This window comes from Crocodylus siamensis, chromosome 1, assembly GCF_052110815.1.
Source record: "Crocodylus siamensis isolate JL-2025a chromosome 1, ASM5211081v1, whole genome shotgun sequence".
NCBI classification, from domain to species: Eukaryota; Metazoa; Chordata; order Crocodylia; family Crocodylidae; genus Crocodylus; species Crocodylus siamensis.
The window spans coordinates 80,991,043-81,011,547 of record NC_143395.1 but is presented as its reverse complement, the minus strand read 5'-3'; the positions used below and the strand labels follow the sequence as shown (position 1 = coordinate 81,011,547).

The 20,505-nt window shown below is 40.1% G+C and overlaps 1 protein-coding gene across 3 annotated transcripts in view; it reads left to right on the top strand.

Moving 5' to 3' along the window:
• ASCC3 (activating signal cointegrator 1 complex subunit 3) overlaps positions 1-20,505 on the top strand; it is a 560,200-nt gene that overhangs the window by 369,699 nt on the left and 169,996 nt on the right. For all 3 annotated transcript variants that reach the window (XM_090037230.1, XM_090037224.1, XM_090037218.1), the window contains 2 exons: positions 6,700-6,891; positions 7,213-7,437. In XM_090037230.1, coding sequence (XP_089893356.1) covers positions 6,700-6,891; positions 7,213-7,437 — 417 coding nt within the window. The remainder of the gene's footprint in view (positions 1-6,699; positions 6,892-7,212; positions 7,438-20,505) is intronic.

Sequence of the window (20,505 nt, the reverse complement as noted above, 5' to 3'; positions counted from 1 at the left end):
TCCAAGGGAAGTGGTGCTTGCCCCAATTGTGGGGGTCTTCAAAAGGAAGCTAGACAGCCACCTAGCCGGGGTCATTTGACCCCAGCATCCTTTCCTGTCCATGGCAGGGGTCAGACTAGATGATCTGCATTAGGTCCCTTCTGGCCCTACCAACTATGAAACGTGAAGAGTAAACTACTTATCTGCAGAGGAATTCACTGTTCACCGATTAAGAACAAAGCAGTGATAATATACTTAGCTGTGTTCAGTTGAATAAACAACAGCTTGTCATGATCCAGACGAGAAGAAATGGCAGAAATCATTGGATTTTTTTTCATTGCACTTCTTACTTCTTTAACAGAAGCAACTGCCCCTCTATTATCAATCTGTAATCTGAAAACCTGGTAAGAATGGTACTAAAGTAAGATAAATTTAACTGTAAGCCTGCTGGCACAGTTGCTTGTTTCTTTATATTTCTTGGAAAATTGTTAGTTCAGACAAAAAGCAGGTAGTTCATATTCCTCCATGAATGATTATATGTCTGTATTACCAGCCATAAGGATAAGTCAGAGAAATGTGTGTGATGTTATGTTTGTTACCATCTATAAGTAAAAGCCCCTAAAGCTTGATTTAAATCTTTTTGTCCTGCATTTTGGATATCTCACTCCTCATTAAAATTAAGAGGCACATTTTTCTTTGAGCTACTGAAGTTAACTCAGTGTCCTATATCTAACACTGACATTTTAATGTGTCTTCATCAAGAGCAGAAAAACATTCAGGACATGTTAAGGAGAAATATAAATGTTGGCATGTCTAACTTAGCTGTGAAGTTTATTTAATATATACTGTTTTAGATGCATACACACATGTAAGCAAAAGGTCATAAATTTCTAACTATTTAAGCAATGGAGGTTAAAAATCAATTGTAATTAGAACACTGGTACCAGACCTCATACTAACATACCTCACCATATACCAGAACCACTTGGCAACATTTAAGATAAATGGTAACATAACCCCTTTAAAACTGCAATAAAACTGAACAAGATGCAGGTAACATAACTTATTTTTTACAGCTTCACTTTTCATATACATTAATAGCTGTTTTGTTGCTCCTCAAACCATGTAAATCAAGATTTAATAGAACAGCAGCGTAATTAAAGGAGAATGGCGCTTAGGAGGTTCATCTGCAAATGTGTTGCTTTTAAAGATTACACACTGCCTGAATAATCTTCTATACCATGATTTAGGAATCTCATTACTTAGGTTTTCTTTGCAATAAAAGACAACCTGGGAGATGCATGCATTTTTCTCTTAAAGTGTTTTTTTAGTTCATACTGATTCATAAATATAAGATCCAGATATTCACTTATTCTTAAATCAGCTTGCACAGGACTTCTTTTATTAAAAGTGCACTCAACTTTATTGAACAGATATACTGCATTTACTTGTAATAGTCTCTAAAATATCAACAAAAAGAAGTCCAGCAACAATAAATAGTTGTTGACTGTTATAGGGAAGTAAAATTCATATGAAAATCAGAGGACCACAGAAAAGTAGTAATTTCCTTTAGTATATGTATTGAGGTACTTCAAGAGGTCTTCTGGGCCCACACCCTGCTCAAGACAATGTCATATCTATCTACACCATTTTAGATAAGTTGTCTAATCTTCTCTTTAAAAATCCCAAGGATTGGATTCCACAAACTCTTTAAGTAGCCTGTTTCCATGCTTAAAAATTTTCATGGTGAAAAAATTTTTCTCAAATTCCCTTTGCTGCAATTTAAGACCATTGCTTCATGACCTGTGTCTTGTGATCACAGACAATAGTTTATCACCATCCTCTGTATAAACACCTGCTAAGTATTTCAAGACTGTTATCAAATCCCCTTTGATATTCTCTTCTCCAGAATAAATAATCCCAATTTTTCCAACCTTTGTTTGAAAGCCATGTTTCCCATCATTTTTATTGCTCTCCTTTGGACTCTTTCCAGTTTGTCCACTTCTTCCTTGAAGTGTATGCCCCAAACTGGACCAACAACTCCAGGTGAAGCAAAAGACTTGCTTGAATTGACTTGTAAGTGATGCTCCTGTTAATTCAGCCAAGTACAATATTGCCTCCCCCCTCATTTCCCTGCCTCCCCCACAAGACTATACTGTTGACTCATATTCATTTTATGCTTCAGTTGTAACCCCCCAGTCCTTTTCTGCAGCCTAGCCAGTAATTTTTCACGACCCCTTTTTTTTTGTATCTTAATCTTATCCTCCAAAGTGCCTGCAACTCTAACAAATTGAAGTCATCTGCAAATTTTCTAACTGTACACTCTATCCCAACCTACAAATCATTAATCAAGATATGAAACAGTACTGGTTCCAGGAGACATACTCCTGAAGAACTCCACTTGATACTTCCTCTCAACTAGACATTAAACCATTGATGATTACTTCTTATGCATGATACTCCAACTAGTTTTATGTATCCACCTTAAAGTAGTTTCAAGTGGACTGAATGCCCTTAACATGCAATGAGAATGTCATGGGATATGGTATAAAAAGACTTGCTAAAATCCAGGAATATCATATCTGCTGTTCTCCACCCACCCACAGACCTGGGCACCTTATAGAAGGAAGTCAGGTTGATGAGGCACAACTTGTTTTTGATGAATCCATGGTGGTTGTTTCTGATCACCTTATGGTCCTCCAGGTGCTTAGAAATAGAAAATATCGAAAGTATTTTTGGATCACTCTTAGAGCTTTCTATATGATTCTATAAAGCAGAAAACTAAAACTCTTTGGCCAGGTACAGATATTACAGTTTTACTGGTGTAAATGATCGGCAACTGATCTATAACCGTAACAGAACAGAAGTTTGATGCACAGAGACTGGTTTAAAAATGGTGGAACCCAATCTAAGATTCCCCCTCCTCTCCAGTAAAGGGCAAAAGTGTGTTCTGTTCACTACCAATCTAAACTACACCACTTACAGAAAACTGCGTAAGTTAAATCAATTCCACCTCAGGCTTTTGCAATGTCTGTACCTAGTCTAAGTCTTTCCAGATGAGCTAAAGCAAGTTTTACATTAATACTTGACACTATTTTAAAAAATAGTGGAGATCATTTTCCAAAAGTTTGCAGGTCTACAGTGTATGAAATGCAAGTGCTTCCTGTTGGATGTTAGATGCCATTTACAATGAATGTGTTTTAAATATCAGAACTTCAAGAAATTAGATTAGTGTCCAGAAAGTTTGTTTTTGGTGTTGCTGATATGCTAATATCAGTTTTGTGAAAGCTAAGAACATCTTTCTAATACAATAAGCAAGTGATAATTTAAGTGTGTTGCTTTCTAATTACCAGCATATTTTCATTCTTTTTATAATTCTGCTCCTCTTACATGATACGTGTGTTTATCTATCTGAAAGTATAATAGTATTTATATATAATATAAAATATATATCTATATATCTATAGGTAGATAATATATAAAAGATCTGTATAGGCAGACAAGGTTCTTTGCGTGAATCTGATATCTTTTATTAGACCAACTTAAATGGTTGGAAAACAATAAATAAGCAAGCTTTTGAGTTCAGAAACCCTTCATCAGGCTAAGGAAGTTTCTGCAGTTGGTGCGTGCTCTTCCTGGATGGAATGAAAAGTAAAGAAGCCAGAGGCTGGGCTGGTATGCATACAAGACAGATAGTCAGTGAAAATGTGGATTGAGGAATAAATAAAAGTGGGTCTAATAAAAGTTATCAGATTCACCCAAAGCACCTTGTCTGCTTATGTCCTTAGACCAACACAGCTACAACCTGCACCCCTGTAAAGATCTATATATGCTGTTATACTTCACACATATAAGCACTATGGAAAAAGTTCTGTTGTACTAAAAAATACCAAGTCTAACAAGTGGAGTTGAAAAAAAGTGATTTCGTACAATGAGAACACACATACGTAAACATGTAAGAGAACTAGAATCATAAAAAGAATGAAAATATGCTAATAATTAGAAAGCAATATAACTTATATATATGCACGCAGATAGTGTTCCTAACTGAACACTTATCTATATCTTAATTCTTGTCTTCCTTAACCATACCCTCTTTTTTTTTTTTTTTTTTGCATTGAGACTTCCTCATTTCTTTTAATCATTTATATTTTCCTGAATTCGGGTTGTGTTACTTTAAAAGTATAAAAGAATTGTTGGAATTTTCCCTACATTAGCACTTGCTCTTTCTTCTGAATTGATGGTTGTGGTTGATTTTTAAATTGTTTTCATACCATGTCATCCAACACTTATTGCCAAATCAGTAAAATCAATCGTTATGCACAGAGAGTATAGTTTTCAAACATTTGTTAATTACCTTATTTTCTCACCTATCACGTCCCCCCAAACAAAATACGTACCTTGTTTATGGAAGGTGAAATGTGTGTGGTGGGGGGTGGGCACAGTTTTCCAGAGTTATAGCTAACTGTGACTATATAGAGTATATCCATTGTGCCAGAAGATGGTCTGACTGAGACAGCAGGAACTTCTTGATGTGGCAGGACAGCAAGAAGGCTAGGCTCCAGATCCTTATAAGATTGTTAGTTCTAACAATAGTCTTAGCAAAATTGTTAGTGCTTTCCTGCAAATAGTTCTTTATATAAGTTCCTGTAAAAAATAGTCTTGTTTACATACCACAAGCTTCATCAGGAGTACTACCGACTCAGCCAACTTGTTGGCTTTTCAGCTAAAAGCAGCTGTGTAGTTGTGGGGTGGTTAACATGGAACTCCACCCCTACTATTTGCAGCCCCAGGATGAAGGGACAGACTTCTCAGCAGCGATAAGTCAGTGTCTGCTTGCTCTATTTCATAATGCTTCTGTTCCAGGAAGGAAAACTCAGCTTCCCCACTTAAGATACTCATCCCAATTTTAAGGAAAATTTGTGTGTGGTACGTTCCATAAATATGGTACACTATAAACATCTTGTCATCAATTTTTACTGAGTTTTAAATCAGATGAGAAGTTTCATGTTTCTGACATTCTAATTTTGCTGCAGAAGCAAATTCATGTTTCATATACATTAAAAAATTAGAGGAAATGAAGAGATTTTCCTTTGTGTGGGATTAAAAATTGACTTGCTATCTACAACAAAGGTCTTTTATATACTTGTATACTTTTATAAAGTCTTTGTTTTCCTTTACTAACCTGCAAAGAATATTTTCCATTAAGTGTACTGTAATTTTTGCATATCAACTTTATCCATTCTTGGACAGGTTATAGTAATTGAACAGCTCAGTGTGATTTTTCTGCCGTGCGTAAGAATCCTCATGAAAACTTCAGCAAGTTTGAAACCTCATTTGGTTCCCTTTAAATGAATAACGAAATATAACTGAAGCAGAATAGCTATGGTTTTGAGAAACGTTGTCACCTTTTTATTCTCTCATTAACCGTAATATATTTTTCCCCTATATGCTGTCAGACTCACAATTAACAACTCTGAAAAGATTATTTAAGTTGCTGTCATGAAGTATTTGTTTGCCTCTTCCCCTTCGTAATTGAGTACCCATTTCCTTATTTATTTCCGTGCCTCCAGAAATTTATTTTTCATGTTTGGCAGTATGCCAGCCTCATGATCCAAATTCTGCTCTGCTCTACCCACTCTGTAATTCCATGGACTCCTCTGGTTGTGAGTCAGCAGAATTGGGACCAAGATACATAATGATAAAGCAGGAGTAGACATTCATTCCAAATAAACATAAAATTAATTAGTTGTAATATAGATATCTGAAAATTGTTGTACTGGGTTCTCTAGAAGTTCACAGTTAGATACAGATTCTCCATTGCTAAAGAAATATAATAAGAAAGCATATTAGTAGGAAACTGCCAGTTGCTTTTGTCAATACTTCTTCCACATTATTTGATGCTAGTAGATTTTAAATAGATGTCATCTCCTCTCCTGCACATTTAAGCTTATCAAGGCTTGCTTCTGTTTAGCTGCCCTCCCATCTCACCCTTTGGTTGCAACCTGTTTTATGCTCCAGGTTTTAACAAGCATCTGTTTGGGAACAGGAAGGAATTTTTCCCGTTGGGCCAACTTAGAATGAGATTTGGTAGTATTTTTCACCTTTCTCAGCTTCAGCATAGCACAGTTGGATTAATAGCAATGAGATTTTGAAGATTTAATATTAGGAAGGTAAAAGTTTTAACTTGTTATAACTTGTGGCCAGTGTCCATGTAGGTTAAGGTTAGGAGGGCCAGTGACAGAGATGAATAAGATCCTGGATGGCACCAGTTTACTTTGTATAGCTAGGAACAGGAAAACCTGATTTTTGGGGAGCACTGAAGACCCAGTACCCTTGCAGAGCTGGAATGAGAAGTTAGGGGGAATGTCAGTGAGGGTATCTCCTGAGACTGATATAGCTTGATGCAGTGTAAGGCTTCTGATGTGCATTTCACTAGTTGATCTGGACCAACAACCTGAGTGGAGCCAATGTTCCATAACATTATGCTTGACCACACTTAGGTGATTTTTTTTTTTTAATTAAGAATGGTTCACTTTACAGTAAGCAGGAGTTTGAGTTGACACAGAATTCCAGATCAGTAGACCGGGTTCATTTTTAAGGGTTATTAATAATATTATCTTCCTTCACCTTCAAACAGTGATCATTCTAATCTTTTTAAATAGTGCTCTCTGTACTGTAGTTCCAAATTGATTTAATTTTTCTTCTTTTCCATTCTAGGTGCAAAGGTCCAGAAATAAGCAGTTACGCGAGTTGTTTCCAGATGGATTTAGTATTCATCATGCAGGGATGCTGCGGCAAGACAGAAGTTTGGTTGAGAACTTGTTTTCTAATGGACATATCAAAGTCCTAGTTTGCACGGCTACATTAGCGTGGGGAGTCAATCTTCCTGCTCATGCTGTTATTATTAAGGTAAGAGCTTATCTTACACTGCAAGTGGATACGTGTCTTAAAACAAACCTGTAAAATGTATATAGAGCATGCTCTGTATTGTGGTTTGGAGGGAGGGGGTGTCTGATTGACTTGAAATGTTGTTTGTGTCTCGTTAAACTGATTCTCTCCAGTGGAAATACAGTTTGTATAGTAAAGATTTAAATATATCATAGATTATAAAAGGATTAGTTAAAGTACACTTTTGAAATCATGCTGTATTTGCCTAATTTCAGTATTCAGCTCATCAGGATTATGTTCATGTGTATTTATGTTAATTTTTATTAACTTTTCTTCAACTAGGGAACACAAATATATGCTGCAAAAAGAGGTTCTTTTGTTGACCTTGGAATTTTAGATGTCATGCAGATATTTGGTCGAGCCGGACGGCCTCAATTTGACAAATTTGGAGAAGGCGTCATTATTACAACTCACGATAAACTCAGCCATTACCTGACTCTGCTTACTCAGCAGAACCCAATTGAAAGCCAGTTTCTTGAAAGCCTCGCAGACAACCTGAATGCAGAGGTAAAATTAAATTAATTTGTTTAAGAGAAATTAGCATGTACAGGCTTAAAGTGACCAGTATTAATGAGGAAGAAGTGCAAATGGCTATAACAAAATCCTGTCCAATACTAGGAGATTTCGGGGTGTATATTTTAATATTTAAGGGAAGTAAATAAGAAGAAGCATATTGCACAAACATCGTAAGTGTAATCAAAATTACATATCCAAATATGAAGTGTCAAAGTAGTAGACATACACCTGAGCTGTAGAAAAAATATATTTTTTTATTCAGAAGTCTTTTAAGAGAATCTGAATGTACTTGATATGAATGAATTGAATTAACATTGCTCTGTATACTATTTATTAAGGGAAAGCATGAAAGTAAAAATAAATATAACTCTATAAAACAAAAGGCAGCACAGGATTTTACAAAAAAAAAAAAGCATTTGCCTAGAGTAGAAGTTATCCTTTATTTGTGATTATTTTAATTGGTTTAATTGAAATATGAGAAATATGATGTACTCTGCATGTATCTGTTCTCTGACTTTTGATCCTGTTTTTATGATGATGATTGAAACATTTATTACAAACACTAAGCTCCCTAAGTTCATACTTCTCTACCACCTGTGCATCCAAAAAAGGTATAAAAGCATGAAAAATGTGTTGTGTATGTTCCACAGGAGCCATTCCTAGGTATAACCCTCAGGATTATCTGGGGAACAAGATAGTAAAGAGTTGTTATAACCTTAAGGCTAGGGACAGACATTACACTTAAATGGCTTAAGTGATCAGAAACAGGTTTAAACCTGTAACAGAACAGATGTCCATTGCACATAAACCAGTTTGAAAGGGCTAAAACTGGTTTGCGATAAACCTGGTGAAATGTAGTATCAGACTTAACTGATTTGAACCAAATCGGTTTATGCAATGTCTGTCCAGAACCTTTCCTGATTTACATTAAACCAGACTCCCCCAGCATCCTGGCATGCTCTCTGGGCTGGGCTCTCTGCTCCACAGCAAAGTTGGCCCCTCCCCTCTGCTCCCTGACTCAACCTCTGATAGAGACTGCAGGCATCTGCCTGGCTTCCACACACTCCCCTCACCACTCCTTGCTAAGCAGGGATCCTCCCTCCCCTGTACCTTGCACAAACACCTCGCAGCATTAGCTAGCATACCACTGCTGTGGGAGATGGGTTTCTTCCTTGGAAACGCTGTTTAAGAAGAGCTTGAACTAATGGAGAGAGGGTTTGTTTTCTGATAGGGTGATAAACACTGAGTTAGGGGTGATAAACACTTTGTTATCAACAGGGAGCCGGGTTTTCTGTTTCCCACAGAAAAATAGAGTAAACCATGGATTTTACCTTTTACCAGAGGCAAAGGTAGATTTCTTATTTTACCAGAGAAACCCATAGATTTTGCGGTTTTTTCAATGAACTCCCTGCAGGCTGGCAGAGTCCCAGCCAGCCGATGACTGGGGCCCGGGGCCAGAATCCCCTGTGTGGCTATAGGGCCCCAGCGGGGAGCTTGTCCAGGGAAGAGTGAGAGGGACAGCTCCCCACTGCCACCAGCACTCCCAGGAGGGCAGGGGGGGACCCATGCTCCCCCACCCCCCCGATCTGGATGTGGTACAGGTGCAGGCTGTGGGCTCGAGCTTCTGTCCTGCTTCCCTCCCCCAGGACCTCCACAACCCAGCAGGCATGACCTGGCATGGCAGAGAACAGCAGGGCCACACAGGGATCTCCTCAGTTAGGGAAAACCAGGATCCCTAGTTACCAATTGCCTGCTGGGCTGCTTGGAGTGGGGGGAGGGAACCCTTCCCTCCTTCCCTCCCTAATCAGAGCATCCTGCTGGGGCCTAGCTATGTCCCCTCAGCTCAGCACTGTAGAAGGGAAGGGAAGGCTGCTCTGGTGCCCCCCAGCTTCTAGCCTGAGCCACTGCAGGCATGTGCCTGCTTTCCAGGATGTCTGTGCTGTTACAAACCAGTTTAGTCTAGCTAGCTTAGGCTAACCTGCAAAGTTTGAATCGATTAAGGTTCAGTATTTTTGAATGCCTGTCCCTAGCCTAATAGCCCAGGAAATATATGAAAACAAAAGTTTTTGTTGTCATAACTTTTATTGGACTGACTCTATAGTTAGAAGAAATGTTAGACAAGCTTTCAGGCATGAAAAGAAGACCTGAAGAAGGACCGTCTGTACTCAAAACCTTGTCTAACTTGCTTTCCAGCTATACAGTTGGTACAATAAAAGTAAACACAAAATGAGCGTTCCTTCTGGGGATTAAGAGGGAAGTGAGGGGTTGTCTCTGCCTTCTTCAGTATTGTAGAGACATTATAGGCATTTGGAAAGCACTTGTGATTTTCTCCCTTCCTTCCTGTTTCTCAATAATGGGGAAAAGCAAAGGAGGTACAGCATTGGTATGAACTTCGTGAATCGGGTAGTACTGAGTGAGCACTAAGTTCCCTACCTCCACTGATCTGCAGCCGTGAAACTGACAGTATCCGTTCTGTGCGACTCTCCCCTTCGATCTGTCTGTAGGAAAGAGAGAAGATGGAATCTATGTATATCCCATCACTTTTTATCAAACCAGGACGTTTGGCGCTCTACGCTGAACTAAGTGAATCCAACAAGCACCTAAACTAAATTAAATCCTGTCAGTTAGCGTCCTTGTCTTATACTAACTGAATAGTATTTGAAACTAAAAATTTCTGCCTAATAAATGTCTGAAAAACAAGTATTTTAGCTAAGTTTTTTTATATCCATTTCAACCATGAATCTTAATGATTATGTTCGTTACCCTCACCCATTTCTGGGGAACAGATTATTAATATTAAAATAACAAATATAAATTATATGTGCTTATGAGAGGTTGAAGTGATAACTTGAAGATGTTATTGGCAAAGCCTATCTTGTATATGCTTAATATCTTCTGATTTCTAAAAATATGTTGCATTTCCTCTTAAATATTATGTCTTCCTAGAAATTAAGAGTAAATTAAAGTACATTACAAAAGCAGAGTCATTGAACATTTTTCTTATGAATGACTTGAGAGAAGGGGGTATACCAGTTTCAAAGAAACGTTTTCAGCTGTATTGGGGCATTTCGCTGTTATAATAAGGCTGTTTAGAAATATGTCACAAATTCCTGCCAAACCTACAGTAAATTTTACTGGCTAATGCTACTAGCTGTTGTGATTTTTAAAGAAGCAGTTATTTATGTTGCCCCTTTTCTGGTACAGTTAGTAGGAGAAGTGAGGAAGAATCTAGAAAATTGTAAATTGTACCTACACATTCAAAACTGAATGAGGGGGATCGTTAATTGATGTATGATATAGCTTTGGTATAAATCTGAGAACGGTAGATGATGAAAGACTCTTTTGAGGAACTCTGATAAGGATAAGTAACAACATGAAGGAAGTTTTTTACTTGTTTTTAGAGTTAATATGTTTAGTAGATACAATGCTTTTGTAAGATGTTATAATGAAGTTACCATAATGTCTTGTGGATTGCTGAATAGCATTTGTGAATCATGAAGGTCTTTTGGCTAAGGTCAAGTTTTCCTCTTAAATCAAATTGCAATTAAACTGTTTTTCTTTTCAGTAATAAGTAGATGCTATCAAACTAAATATGTTAAAGCAATTGGCACTTCTGCCTATACAAACTCCATACACACACATTATATATTTATATATGAAAATATGCACATTAAAGCTGTAGATGGTGATAAATCAAAGAGATTTGAAATACATGTGACCACTTGCAATTCAGACATGAATAACAAAAGTAAATCTGAGGCCCTCTCTATACATTACCTTTATGCTGTGATTAACCTACTATAAGGCTTCATAAAATGGGAAATGAGCCATAACAATCTTGCACCTATGATATAGAAAATGTTATGACTCTTTTGTAGGGTGCCTTAAATTTAACATGTCAGCTGATTGTCAGTCCTGAGGCCAACCACACTGAAGTCTGGAGGGGCCCCATGACCAAAAATCAGCTGATCATTTGCCTTGGTCAGAGGCAGGGAGGAGAGGGTGAACCAAAGGGCTTCTCCCACTGGGGACTTCAAACCCCAGGCCAAGCAGCTCTGGCTAAGGCTGACCAGCGCAGAGAATGACAGACAGCCCAGCCAGAGCTGCCTAGTGCAGGATTTAAAGTCCCCAGTAGGAAGAAGGTGAAGGTTCCCCTGCCCTGGGATCTTCTGGTCCCCTGTGCTGGGCAGCCCAGCCAGAGCTGCCCAGGGCTGGATTTTGACAACCTGGTTGTTGGTAGGACCATCCAGGACTGGGACCAACAATCAACTTGATTGCTAACCCCAGTACCCAGATAGCCCTGTGTCTGAAACAGAACCCCAGATCAATTGTCAGTCGCATGTGCAGGTACCCGGGTTTCAGTTTGCCAGTGTGCTGAGTATGGCTCCCTCTGAACTGGCAAGAAGTAATGATGCTGTTGGGTTCTGATCCCAGATCCCAAAATCATGCCTTCTCCATGCAAATTTTCTGCCTTCACGCCATTGAATGAATGCTTGGCTTAGGCTGATCCATCATTCTGGTTCCAAATCCATAATATGTACAAGAGCAACATGCCACCTCCCTTGCAAAATGGAATGAAGATCAAATATCTAGAAATCCTTGTAAATTCAAATAATTGAATACTTTATATCAAACAAAGGGAAACGGGTAAACCAGAAAAACAAAAATGTTGGGTGTTACATGGGAGTAGTTTAAACAGTAACACAATTTCTGTTAAAGTGCTACTTTTACGTTTAGACAGGCAAGGTTCTGTGATTGGACCAAATGAGTATTTGGAAGGAAGTTTTAGCAAGCTTTTGGGTGTGGACCCCAAAAAAGCTGGTTAAAAACTTTTTTCCAACTACTCAGTTGGTCTAATAAAAGTTATCACACCTACTCAAAGAACCTTGCTTGCCTATGTCCTTATACTAACACAGCTACAGCCAAAAACCCAGCACCTTTACATATACGCTTTCCAGAATGATACTTGTCTCCACTGAAATTTTCATACTTGATTCTTGTGTTAGCTGTTTTTACCTTTTAAATTCAACTGTGGATGAGTTAAAAAATTATGTTTTCATTTTTTTTTTAATCCCTATTGATATTCTAGTAAACAGAGATCATTTGAAAAACCTTGAAGCAGATCCTCAGGTAGTGTGTGTCCCAGATCCCATGAAGCTACAGTGTACAACTACTTGAGGATCTGTTTTCTTAAGTTGAAAGTTTGCTTAGATACAGTATCCATTTTTTTAAAACTAGATGTGATTGCTTGCCAGCTGCAAAGAGCTCTAACTTGACATACTCTCTTCCTGATCAGAGCACTAGACTCACATTACTGGGAAAAATATGTGTGAAGGATAACAGTATACCAATTTTCTTTAAAACACGTACAGGTTACCTTCGCTTTACGCGGGTTCTGTATGTGTGAATTCGCTCTTATGTGATGACCCTTTTTATAACAAAAATTTGTTATATGCAAGGTAAATTCACTTTTATGTAATCAGCGTGGTGAAAGCCTGCAGTCAACTGCTTTGTGCAGTGCACTGTGGGAGTGACATGCACCAAAATATAGTCTCCTGTGTGGATCAGTCTTCCTTGCTTGTTGTCTGCGACACATGTTTCTGTAGTTGCCATCCCTATTATGGTACCATTCAGCACCACCCTGTGCTCGTGTGTACTGTCTACTATTGGAGAGTACCAAAACTGTCTTGTAAAAGTGGTAGAAATGGGTCTGGGAGTCAGTACAGTCAAGGTCTTGGAATGTAACCATATTTGTTATATTGTAAAGTGGGTTCCCTTTGTGTGAATTCAAGTTATGCACTGTTTTCTAGGAACGCATATACAACATAAAGCGAGGGAAACCTGTACAGCAAAATCCTGGAAAAAAACAGTAGACAAACTTTGGGTTTATGTCATTTATTTGTTACCTTATGATGTATGAAGAAGGCCTGAGTTTTGATATTTGTTTTTCTTTTCTCCAAAAAAGGATTCATTTTTTTCCATTTGATTTATATATCAGAAATACAGTTTTTACTCTATCCTAATAGACCCTACTGAGCTGGAGAGCTGGAGAGCTACTGAAATGATAGTAGAAACTTCTATAGAAATGTCTATAACAAAAGACTACATTGTGCTGGCATAATTAATGAACCGCTGTTTTACTGAGTGGCTACAATTTTAAGCAAAACAGGTATATAGAAAGTTCAGTGTAGCTAGGTTGGCATTGTTTTGGAACTCTAATTTTTGCAATGCCCAGCTTTGTTATTGTAACAGTAAGGACTTAAGTTGTCATTAGCTTTCTTTTCTTTTCATTTTATAATAAATTAGCTAAGCTATTAGCTTAGAAACCATCAAACCAAAATAATTGCAGAAGATTTGGGAAAGTAAATACTATTCTGATCTAGTATGTATCTAAATGAGAAGTTAATTTTCATGTAGAAGATCCAGAAGGAAAAGGTAAGTATGCAAAAGAAGGAAAGATAAAATAAAAAGACTTTGTAATATTGAAAAAGTATCTACCTGCAATTATTACCCTGCACCAAAAATAAGCTTCCTTTCACTGTCTCATTTTTACTGAAAAAACCAGTAAACTGCAGATATTTCAGATTCCTGACAGAATTTATGGTTATAAAAAAGGTGAGCCTGTTTATGAAAAATTGTAAGAAATTGATAACATTATGAATACAAGGAGAAAAATAGAGGAAAGTGTTAATAATTGACCAGATAGGCATATACTTTTACTAAATGGCAGAATTTAATATCTGAAACCACCCCAAGCCCAAAGGAAGACTCAATGAAAACTGAATGAATCTTCACAATAATTGAATACCTAAGCGGTACTCTTGGGGGGGAAAAAAATCAAACAAAAAAACCCCCACAATACTGAGGGACATTAAAGTTATATGTTACACAGAGCCCTTATATGCATTACAGTTATGCCATGATTAACATGTTAATTGCAGCATAAATGACAAGAGTGCTACACATGCACCCAATTTAAGAAGCCATAAAACAGCAAACCAGGCATAAAAATATTCCATGTATGTAGAGTATGAATATGTGGCAGGCACAAGGCTGGCACCCCAGGCCAGCCCCTGTTCTGCAGCTGGGTTCAGAGCTGCCTTTTGGGCCCCTGGCAGGGACACCAAGGAGCTCCCCCACTGCACTAATCTCTGTGCACAAACCGTCCTACATGGAGGATGAGGTTCTTGGTATGGGGTGCCAAAGGGCTTTTCCCTTTGGCAACTTTAAAGCCCACACTTACAGTTAAAGACCCCTGGTGGTGAAAGACATTCAGGCCTCTGACAGATGTAGAAAAAAAAATGTGCTTTCCTGGAAAAAGCAGAATGTAGTTCAGCCTCCCTCCGCAGCATCTGTATAGATCAGTAACTTCAGTGGGGCTTTTTCAAACTTTTATTTAAAGGTGATTCAATCAGCCAACAGATAAAAGCGCCAAATAAAGCCCTGCTGGAGCACCTTATCTGTTATACAGACATTGCATTCAACTAACGCAATGCCTCTTTTGGACATATGCTAGGCTCAGTGTGGGGGGTGCGTGGAGTTTAAAGTAAAACACCATGGCAGGGGTTACATCTATAAGTAGCCTCAGTTCTCCCCACCAGGAGCCTCTGAGCCCTTGACAGTCCCACTGGAGGTGCCAGGTGTAGGTTTTTTAAACTCCCTGAACAGAAGCCTGCCAGTGGACTCAGCCCGAGTCCTGAGGGTCTTGAACCAGTTCTGGTGCTGTACCAGGGCTGGGGACAACCAGCTGAATGAGCCCCAGCTGCAGGGACAGTTCAGGGTCTTTAAACTGGTGCTGCCCTAATGTGATGATCACCCAATCAGCCGATTCTTGGTCCCAGCCCTCAGTGCTGCCAGGCTGTGGGCACCCAGCTTTCAACTTTGTGGGACATGCACGTATGTGTGGAGGGATGCACAATTTTGGGATCAGAGCTCAGATTCCATGTTGCCTTTAAATGATTGTATGCCGGGGCCATAGTTACTCTCAGTACATAATGTTGGGCAACTCAAAAAAAAAAGATTTTTAATTTCATCAGATCTAACAAAGGAAATAAGATTGGGGGAAGAAATTTGCAAGCTGGTTTAGAAGGCAAAAAGTTAATATTCTGAACTTCTGGAATAGCAAACCAGTATTAATGTTGAACTGAAACTAGGGTCCTGTTACAGTGGAACACTAAACAGTTTGAGTCTAAGTATCAATTCATCTCTAAAGAAAGTAGAAAACTGGAATGAAATTCTGAACATGTAATTGTCATTGTTTTGATTATATTTTTTAAATATCTAATGTATTTTAATTTCAGTGTTATGGCAGCTTTTCTGCCCTTCAGATATCAGATAATGTAGCTGCAGTGGACACAATGCAGCTATAGCACCTGAAGTTCTGGCCCAACATTTGTTAATGATTTTTGGTGAACAGTTTTTAGTGGAAACAGCAACGCTTCAGGTGTAATGGGAACTGCTGAAAAGCAAAAGTAAACCACTGACAAGGCCATGAAACCATCATTTTTATTACCTCTGATACATCAGACATGATATTTCCTGCTATCATGACAGGCCAGGAAAGATCACTGTCTGCTTGATTACAGGAAATCAATAGTAAGTCAAGTCAATTACAAGAAGCTGTTGTTTTTCTGGATAGCAGTTTATCTCTCTAAGTTCAGCAGTGGTCTGAACTTCTCTTATGTGCTGATTAGTTTTCAACTTAAAGAACTTTTAAGGGACAGAATTCCATGAACCTATGTGAGTAGCTCAAAATATCTACCTAGCAGGCTACGACACATGTAAAAAATAAAATAAGCAGTATGTCATCATAGCACTACATCTCACCATCCTCTGAGATAATTTTGGCTTATGGAAACAAAGTATAAACTATAGAATACATATATAATGATCAATAGTGTTTAAATACATAGTTATCTATTCTTTTTTAGGATCTGTCTTTGAAGACATATCCTTAGATACAGTAGTGGCCATTGGTCATTTTTCTATATTAAAGTTCCTGTTGTTGCTAACACCTGTAAAGCTGCATAGATGGTATGAAGATTGCTGTTCTTAGGGATGAGGAAGCTGCTGTAGATAAAACGTATAAGTAAAAACACTTGAGGTGGAATAAGTCCAAAAAAGTTCAGTAGTGATGGACCTTGGTAGATATGGCTGAGTCTATTATTATTTCGCTTAGAAAGATGAAAAATGAAGGAAGATATGATTGATTTTGACAAGATGTATTGAGTCAAGAATTTTAGATTAATATCTCTAGGGAAAGGGCTGTATCTAAAAGATAGAGATTTGATAACTCTGTCTTTTCTTTAATATTTTGAAAGGGCTTTCTAAACAATGAAGAGAATAATAGTTGTGTTACAATATTTACAAAATAGTATCTACATTGAACCTATTATGAAGAAAGGTTGGAGAACTGGGACTGTTTAGCCTGGAGAATAGGAAATGGCAGGGGTATTTGATAATTGTCTTAAAATATTTAAGGTTATAATGAGGATTGTCATAGATTTTTTTCTGTGTCTTCAGGAAACAATACAAGAGGCAACGTTCTTAAATTACAGTAACAGAAATTTAGGTTGGATTATATACAGAGCTTCGTCATTATGAGGGTGGTTAAGCATTGGAACACAGGGTCTTCGAGAGATTTGGGGATCTCCATCCTTGGAAGCTTTTAAAAGCAGTTAGACAATGCTTACCTAGAATGGTTTTGACAGGGATAATCCCCCCATGTGTGGGCAATTGAATTGGATGATCTCTTGGCATCCCTTTTGGTCTATAATTCTGTGATTATCTCCCTAATTTAAAACAGAATAGTTTTATAGTGCATATTCATTCAGTGAGATTAGCCCATTTTAACTAAAGTCCTTAGCCTTTGCTGAAAGTACTTTATTTCTTAGTGTGGGAGTAGGATCATTTCTTCTTCCAAATCTCAAAGTATTCCTTCTTGTTCTATTGAAGGCTGGAGAGACTGCTGGAGACCCTTGTGATTCTTAATTTAATAGAGAGAGATTACTAAGAAAAAAGAAGTGGATTGATGAAAATAATGATGGCTGTTATCAAGGGAAGGCCACATATTTCTATAAGAACATCTGCATATCTTGCATCTAGATCAGGTCTTCTAACAGGAATGGAGTAATGAATAAGGAATGTGTGGCTAGATCTAATAAAGGACCTACTTGCCTTATGTTCTTAACTGTTTCCACCTGTTAAAGGATTGCCGCCACCACCCATCCCCCCATCTTGTTCACCAGACTGTTGCTGGGACTTCACTATCCTCTACTCAGAAATACGTTCCCCAGCATTTTTCTAACAGAATGACTTCCCTAGGAGTCCAGTTTCAGTTGATCAGAAAACAAGACCTCCTGTGGGTACCTGCAATAGGAATCTCACAATTTCAAACTTACAATCATAGAATCAATGAGTTGGAAGGGACCTAGACAGATCATCAAGTCCGACCCCCTGCCGTGGGCAGGAATGAGCACTGAAGGTGGCAGGGGTCATAAGACCCCAGCCACATGCCTACCCTGTCTCCTCTTGAAGATCTCCAGGGAAGGTGAGACCACCACCTCTCTGGGAAGCCTATTCCAGGCTCTGGCCACCCTTACAGTGAAGTAGTTCTTCCTAATAGCTAACCTAAACCTATCCTCCCTCAGCTTGTGGCCATTGTTCCTGGTGACTCCAAGGGGGGCCCTGGTGAACAGACTTTCCCTGAGTCCCTGCTGCTGGCCCCTGATAAGGTTGAAGACAGTCACAAGATCCCCCCTCAGTCTTCTCTTGCGGAGACTGAAGAGATTCAGGTCCCTCAGCCTCTCCTCATAGGGCTGGCCACAGAGGCCCCTGACCATGCGAGTGGCCCTCCTCTGGACCCTCTCCAGGTTCCCCACTTCCCTCTTGAAGTGCAGCACCAAGAACTGGACAGAGTACTCCAGCTGCGGCCTGACCAGCATGTTGCGGTGAAGGTAGCTACCGCCTCCCCGTGTCGGGGTCGCTTACCGGTCGCCAAGGAGCGGCTCACCTGTGGTTGGACATTTTACACGCATTTGCCTCGCCTGCCACGACTTTGATGGTAATACCGATTGGTTCAGATGGTCCAGCGCATGTCGTCCAAATATGAGACGTCTTAACGTCCAGCGGGTCCTGCGTTGATGAGGGCTCCGCCACCCCTACACCCTCGCCTGTTCCACCGGGTGGTATCAGAGCAGGCCACGTGTCTGTAGATCACTCAGATTGTCCATAAAAGAAATGTAAAGGTAAACAAAATGCTACGGCCAGGGGTTCTCTAGATCGTGGTGGCTGCTTCCACCCTCAGCAGACGTCCTCCGATATTCCCCTGTATGCCGTGGGGTTGAAACCCCTTCTCTAGCTCCCCATGAGCTCTTCAGTCCTCACTAGGGCTCCCTGGAGCCGCTCAGCCCCTCCTTACAGGAGCTACGGTTTCACAGCCAGTGATTGCCCCTATATTACAGTTTATATGGTACCCAGCCCTGGCCGGGTTCCCACCGCTCCTGGATGGCTGCAAACAGTCTGCAGCCTTGCTGGACCCACTGCCCAGGCTCAGAAGCCCTACTGTGGCTTACCCTTCCTCCAGAAGATCCTGCCCCTTCGGAGGACAGCTCGCATACACTGGCAGGTACTCCAGACAGCTTTAGTTCCCCCACTGCCTCCTTCCGGTTCCGCCGCGCCACCGCTTGCCTGCGCCGGCGTCTCTTTTATGTCAGCCCTATCCATGCTGGCCCCTCCCTCCTCCGTGCACCTGGAAGAGGTGAGTTCCCGCCCAGCATCTTGGGTCTGTGGGCGTGTGATTCATGTGTTTGTACCTGGGCAGGGAGCCTCGGAGCCCACTGGCTCCTTCTGCCCCTCACACAGCACCACATAGAGGGGGAGCAAGACCTCTCTGGACCTGCTAGTGATGCCCCTGTTGATGCATGACAGGGTGCGGTTGGCTCTGCACGTTGCTTTGTCGCATCGGCGACTCATATTCATCCTGGAGTCAATCGTGACTCCAAGATCTCTGTCTGCCTCTGTGCTGCCAAGAGGGTTAGCCCCTAACCTATAACCGTAATGCTGGTTCCCTCTCCCCAGGTGCAGCACTCTGCACTTGTCCTTGTTGAACTGCATCCTGTTCAGATCCGCCCACTTCTCCAACCTATCCAGGTCTGCCTGGATGCTGTCCTTGCTTGCTGGTGTATTCACTTTAGCTTGGTGTCATCAGCGAACTTGAACAGGGTGCTCTCCACACCCTCGTCTAGGTCGCTAATGAAGATGTTGAACAGCACTGGCCCAAGGACCAAGCCCTGGGGGACTCTGCTGTCCACACCCTCCGAAATTGACATCGACCTGTCCACCACCACCCTCTGGGTGCGCCCCTGGAGCCAGTTTGCCACCCATGTGACCGTGCATTCGTCAGTGCCGCAGTCCCTCAGCCTGCCCACCAGAATCGGATGGGACCCTGTGTGGAAGGCCTTCTGAAAGTCCAAGAGGATGACAATTTCCTCCTTCACACTTGCGACAACTTGAACCTAACTTTACCACTGGATTCCTAACCTGCAGTGGGTGGCAGTAGGGAGGTACCTAATTCTAGATTTGGAGGGATGCAAGCTCTTAATCAGGGTGTAAAGTGAGGCTTAGGCTGGAGAGAGTGAGGGTTTTCTGTATCTGTCCCCTTGTGCACAAAGACCAGTGGATTACCTGAGCCCACCAGCCTGCCTGTCTGCTGAGGTGATGCATCTCTACCTGCTGCAGACCAATAACAGGATGAGAGCTTCTACCTTCTTCCCTGCCAGACCAGGAAAATGCCTTTACCTATTCAGGTAAAGGGGGTTGGATTGTGTGCCCAAAAAAGGATAAAACATTTCTAAGGAGTTAAATTACTATAAAGGATGGAAAAAATACCAAAAATTCATTAGGTATTATTATTCTACTCATAGAGTACTTATACTAGGCTATTAGCTCCTCTGAGACTTTAAGACAGGGCAGTTCCCATTATTTATTTGATTTATATTTTTTCCTTTCTCAGAAGGTGATAATGTGGATGTTCTACTCCATTTAGTAAATGCTAGTAAC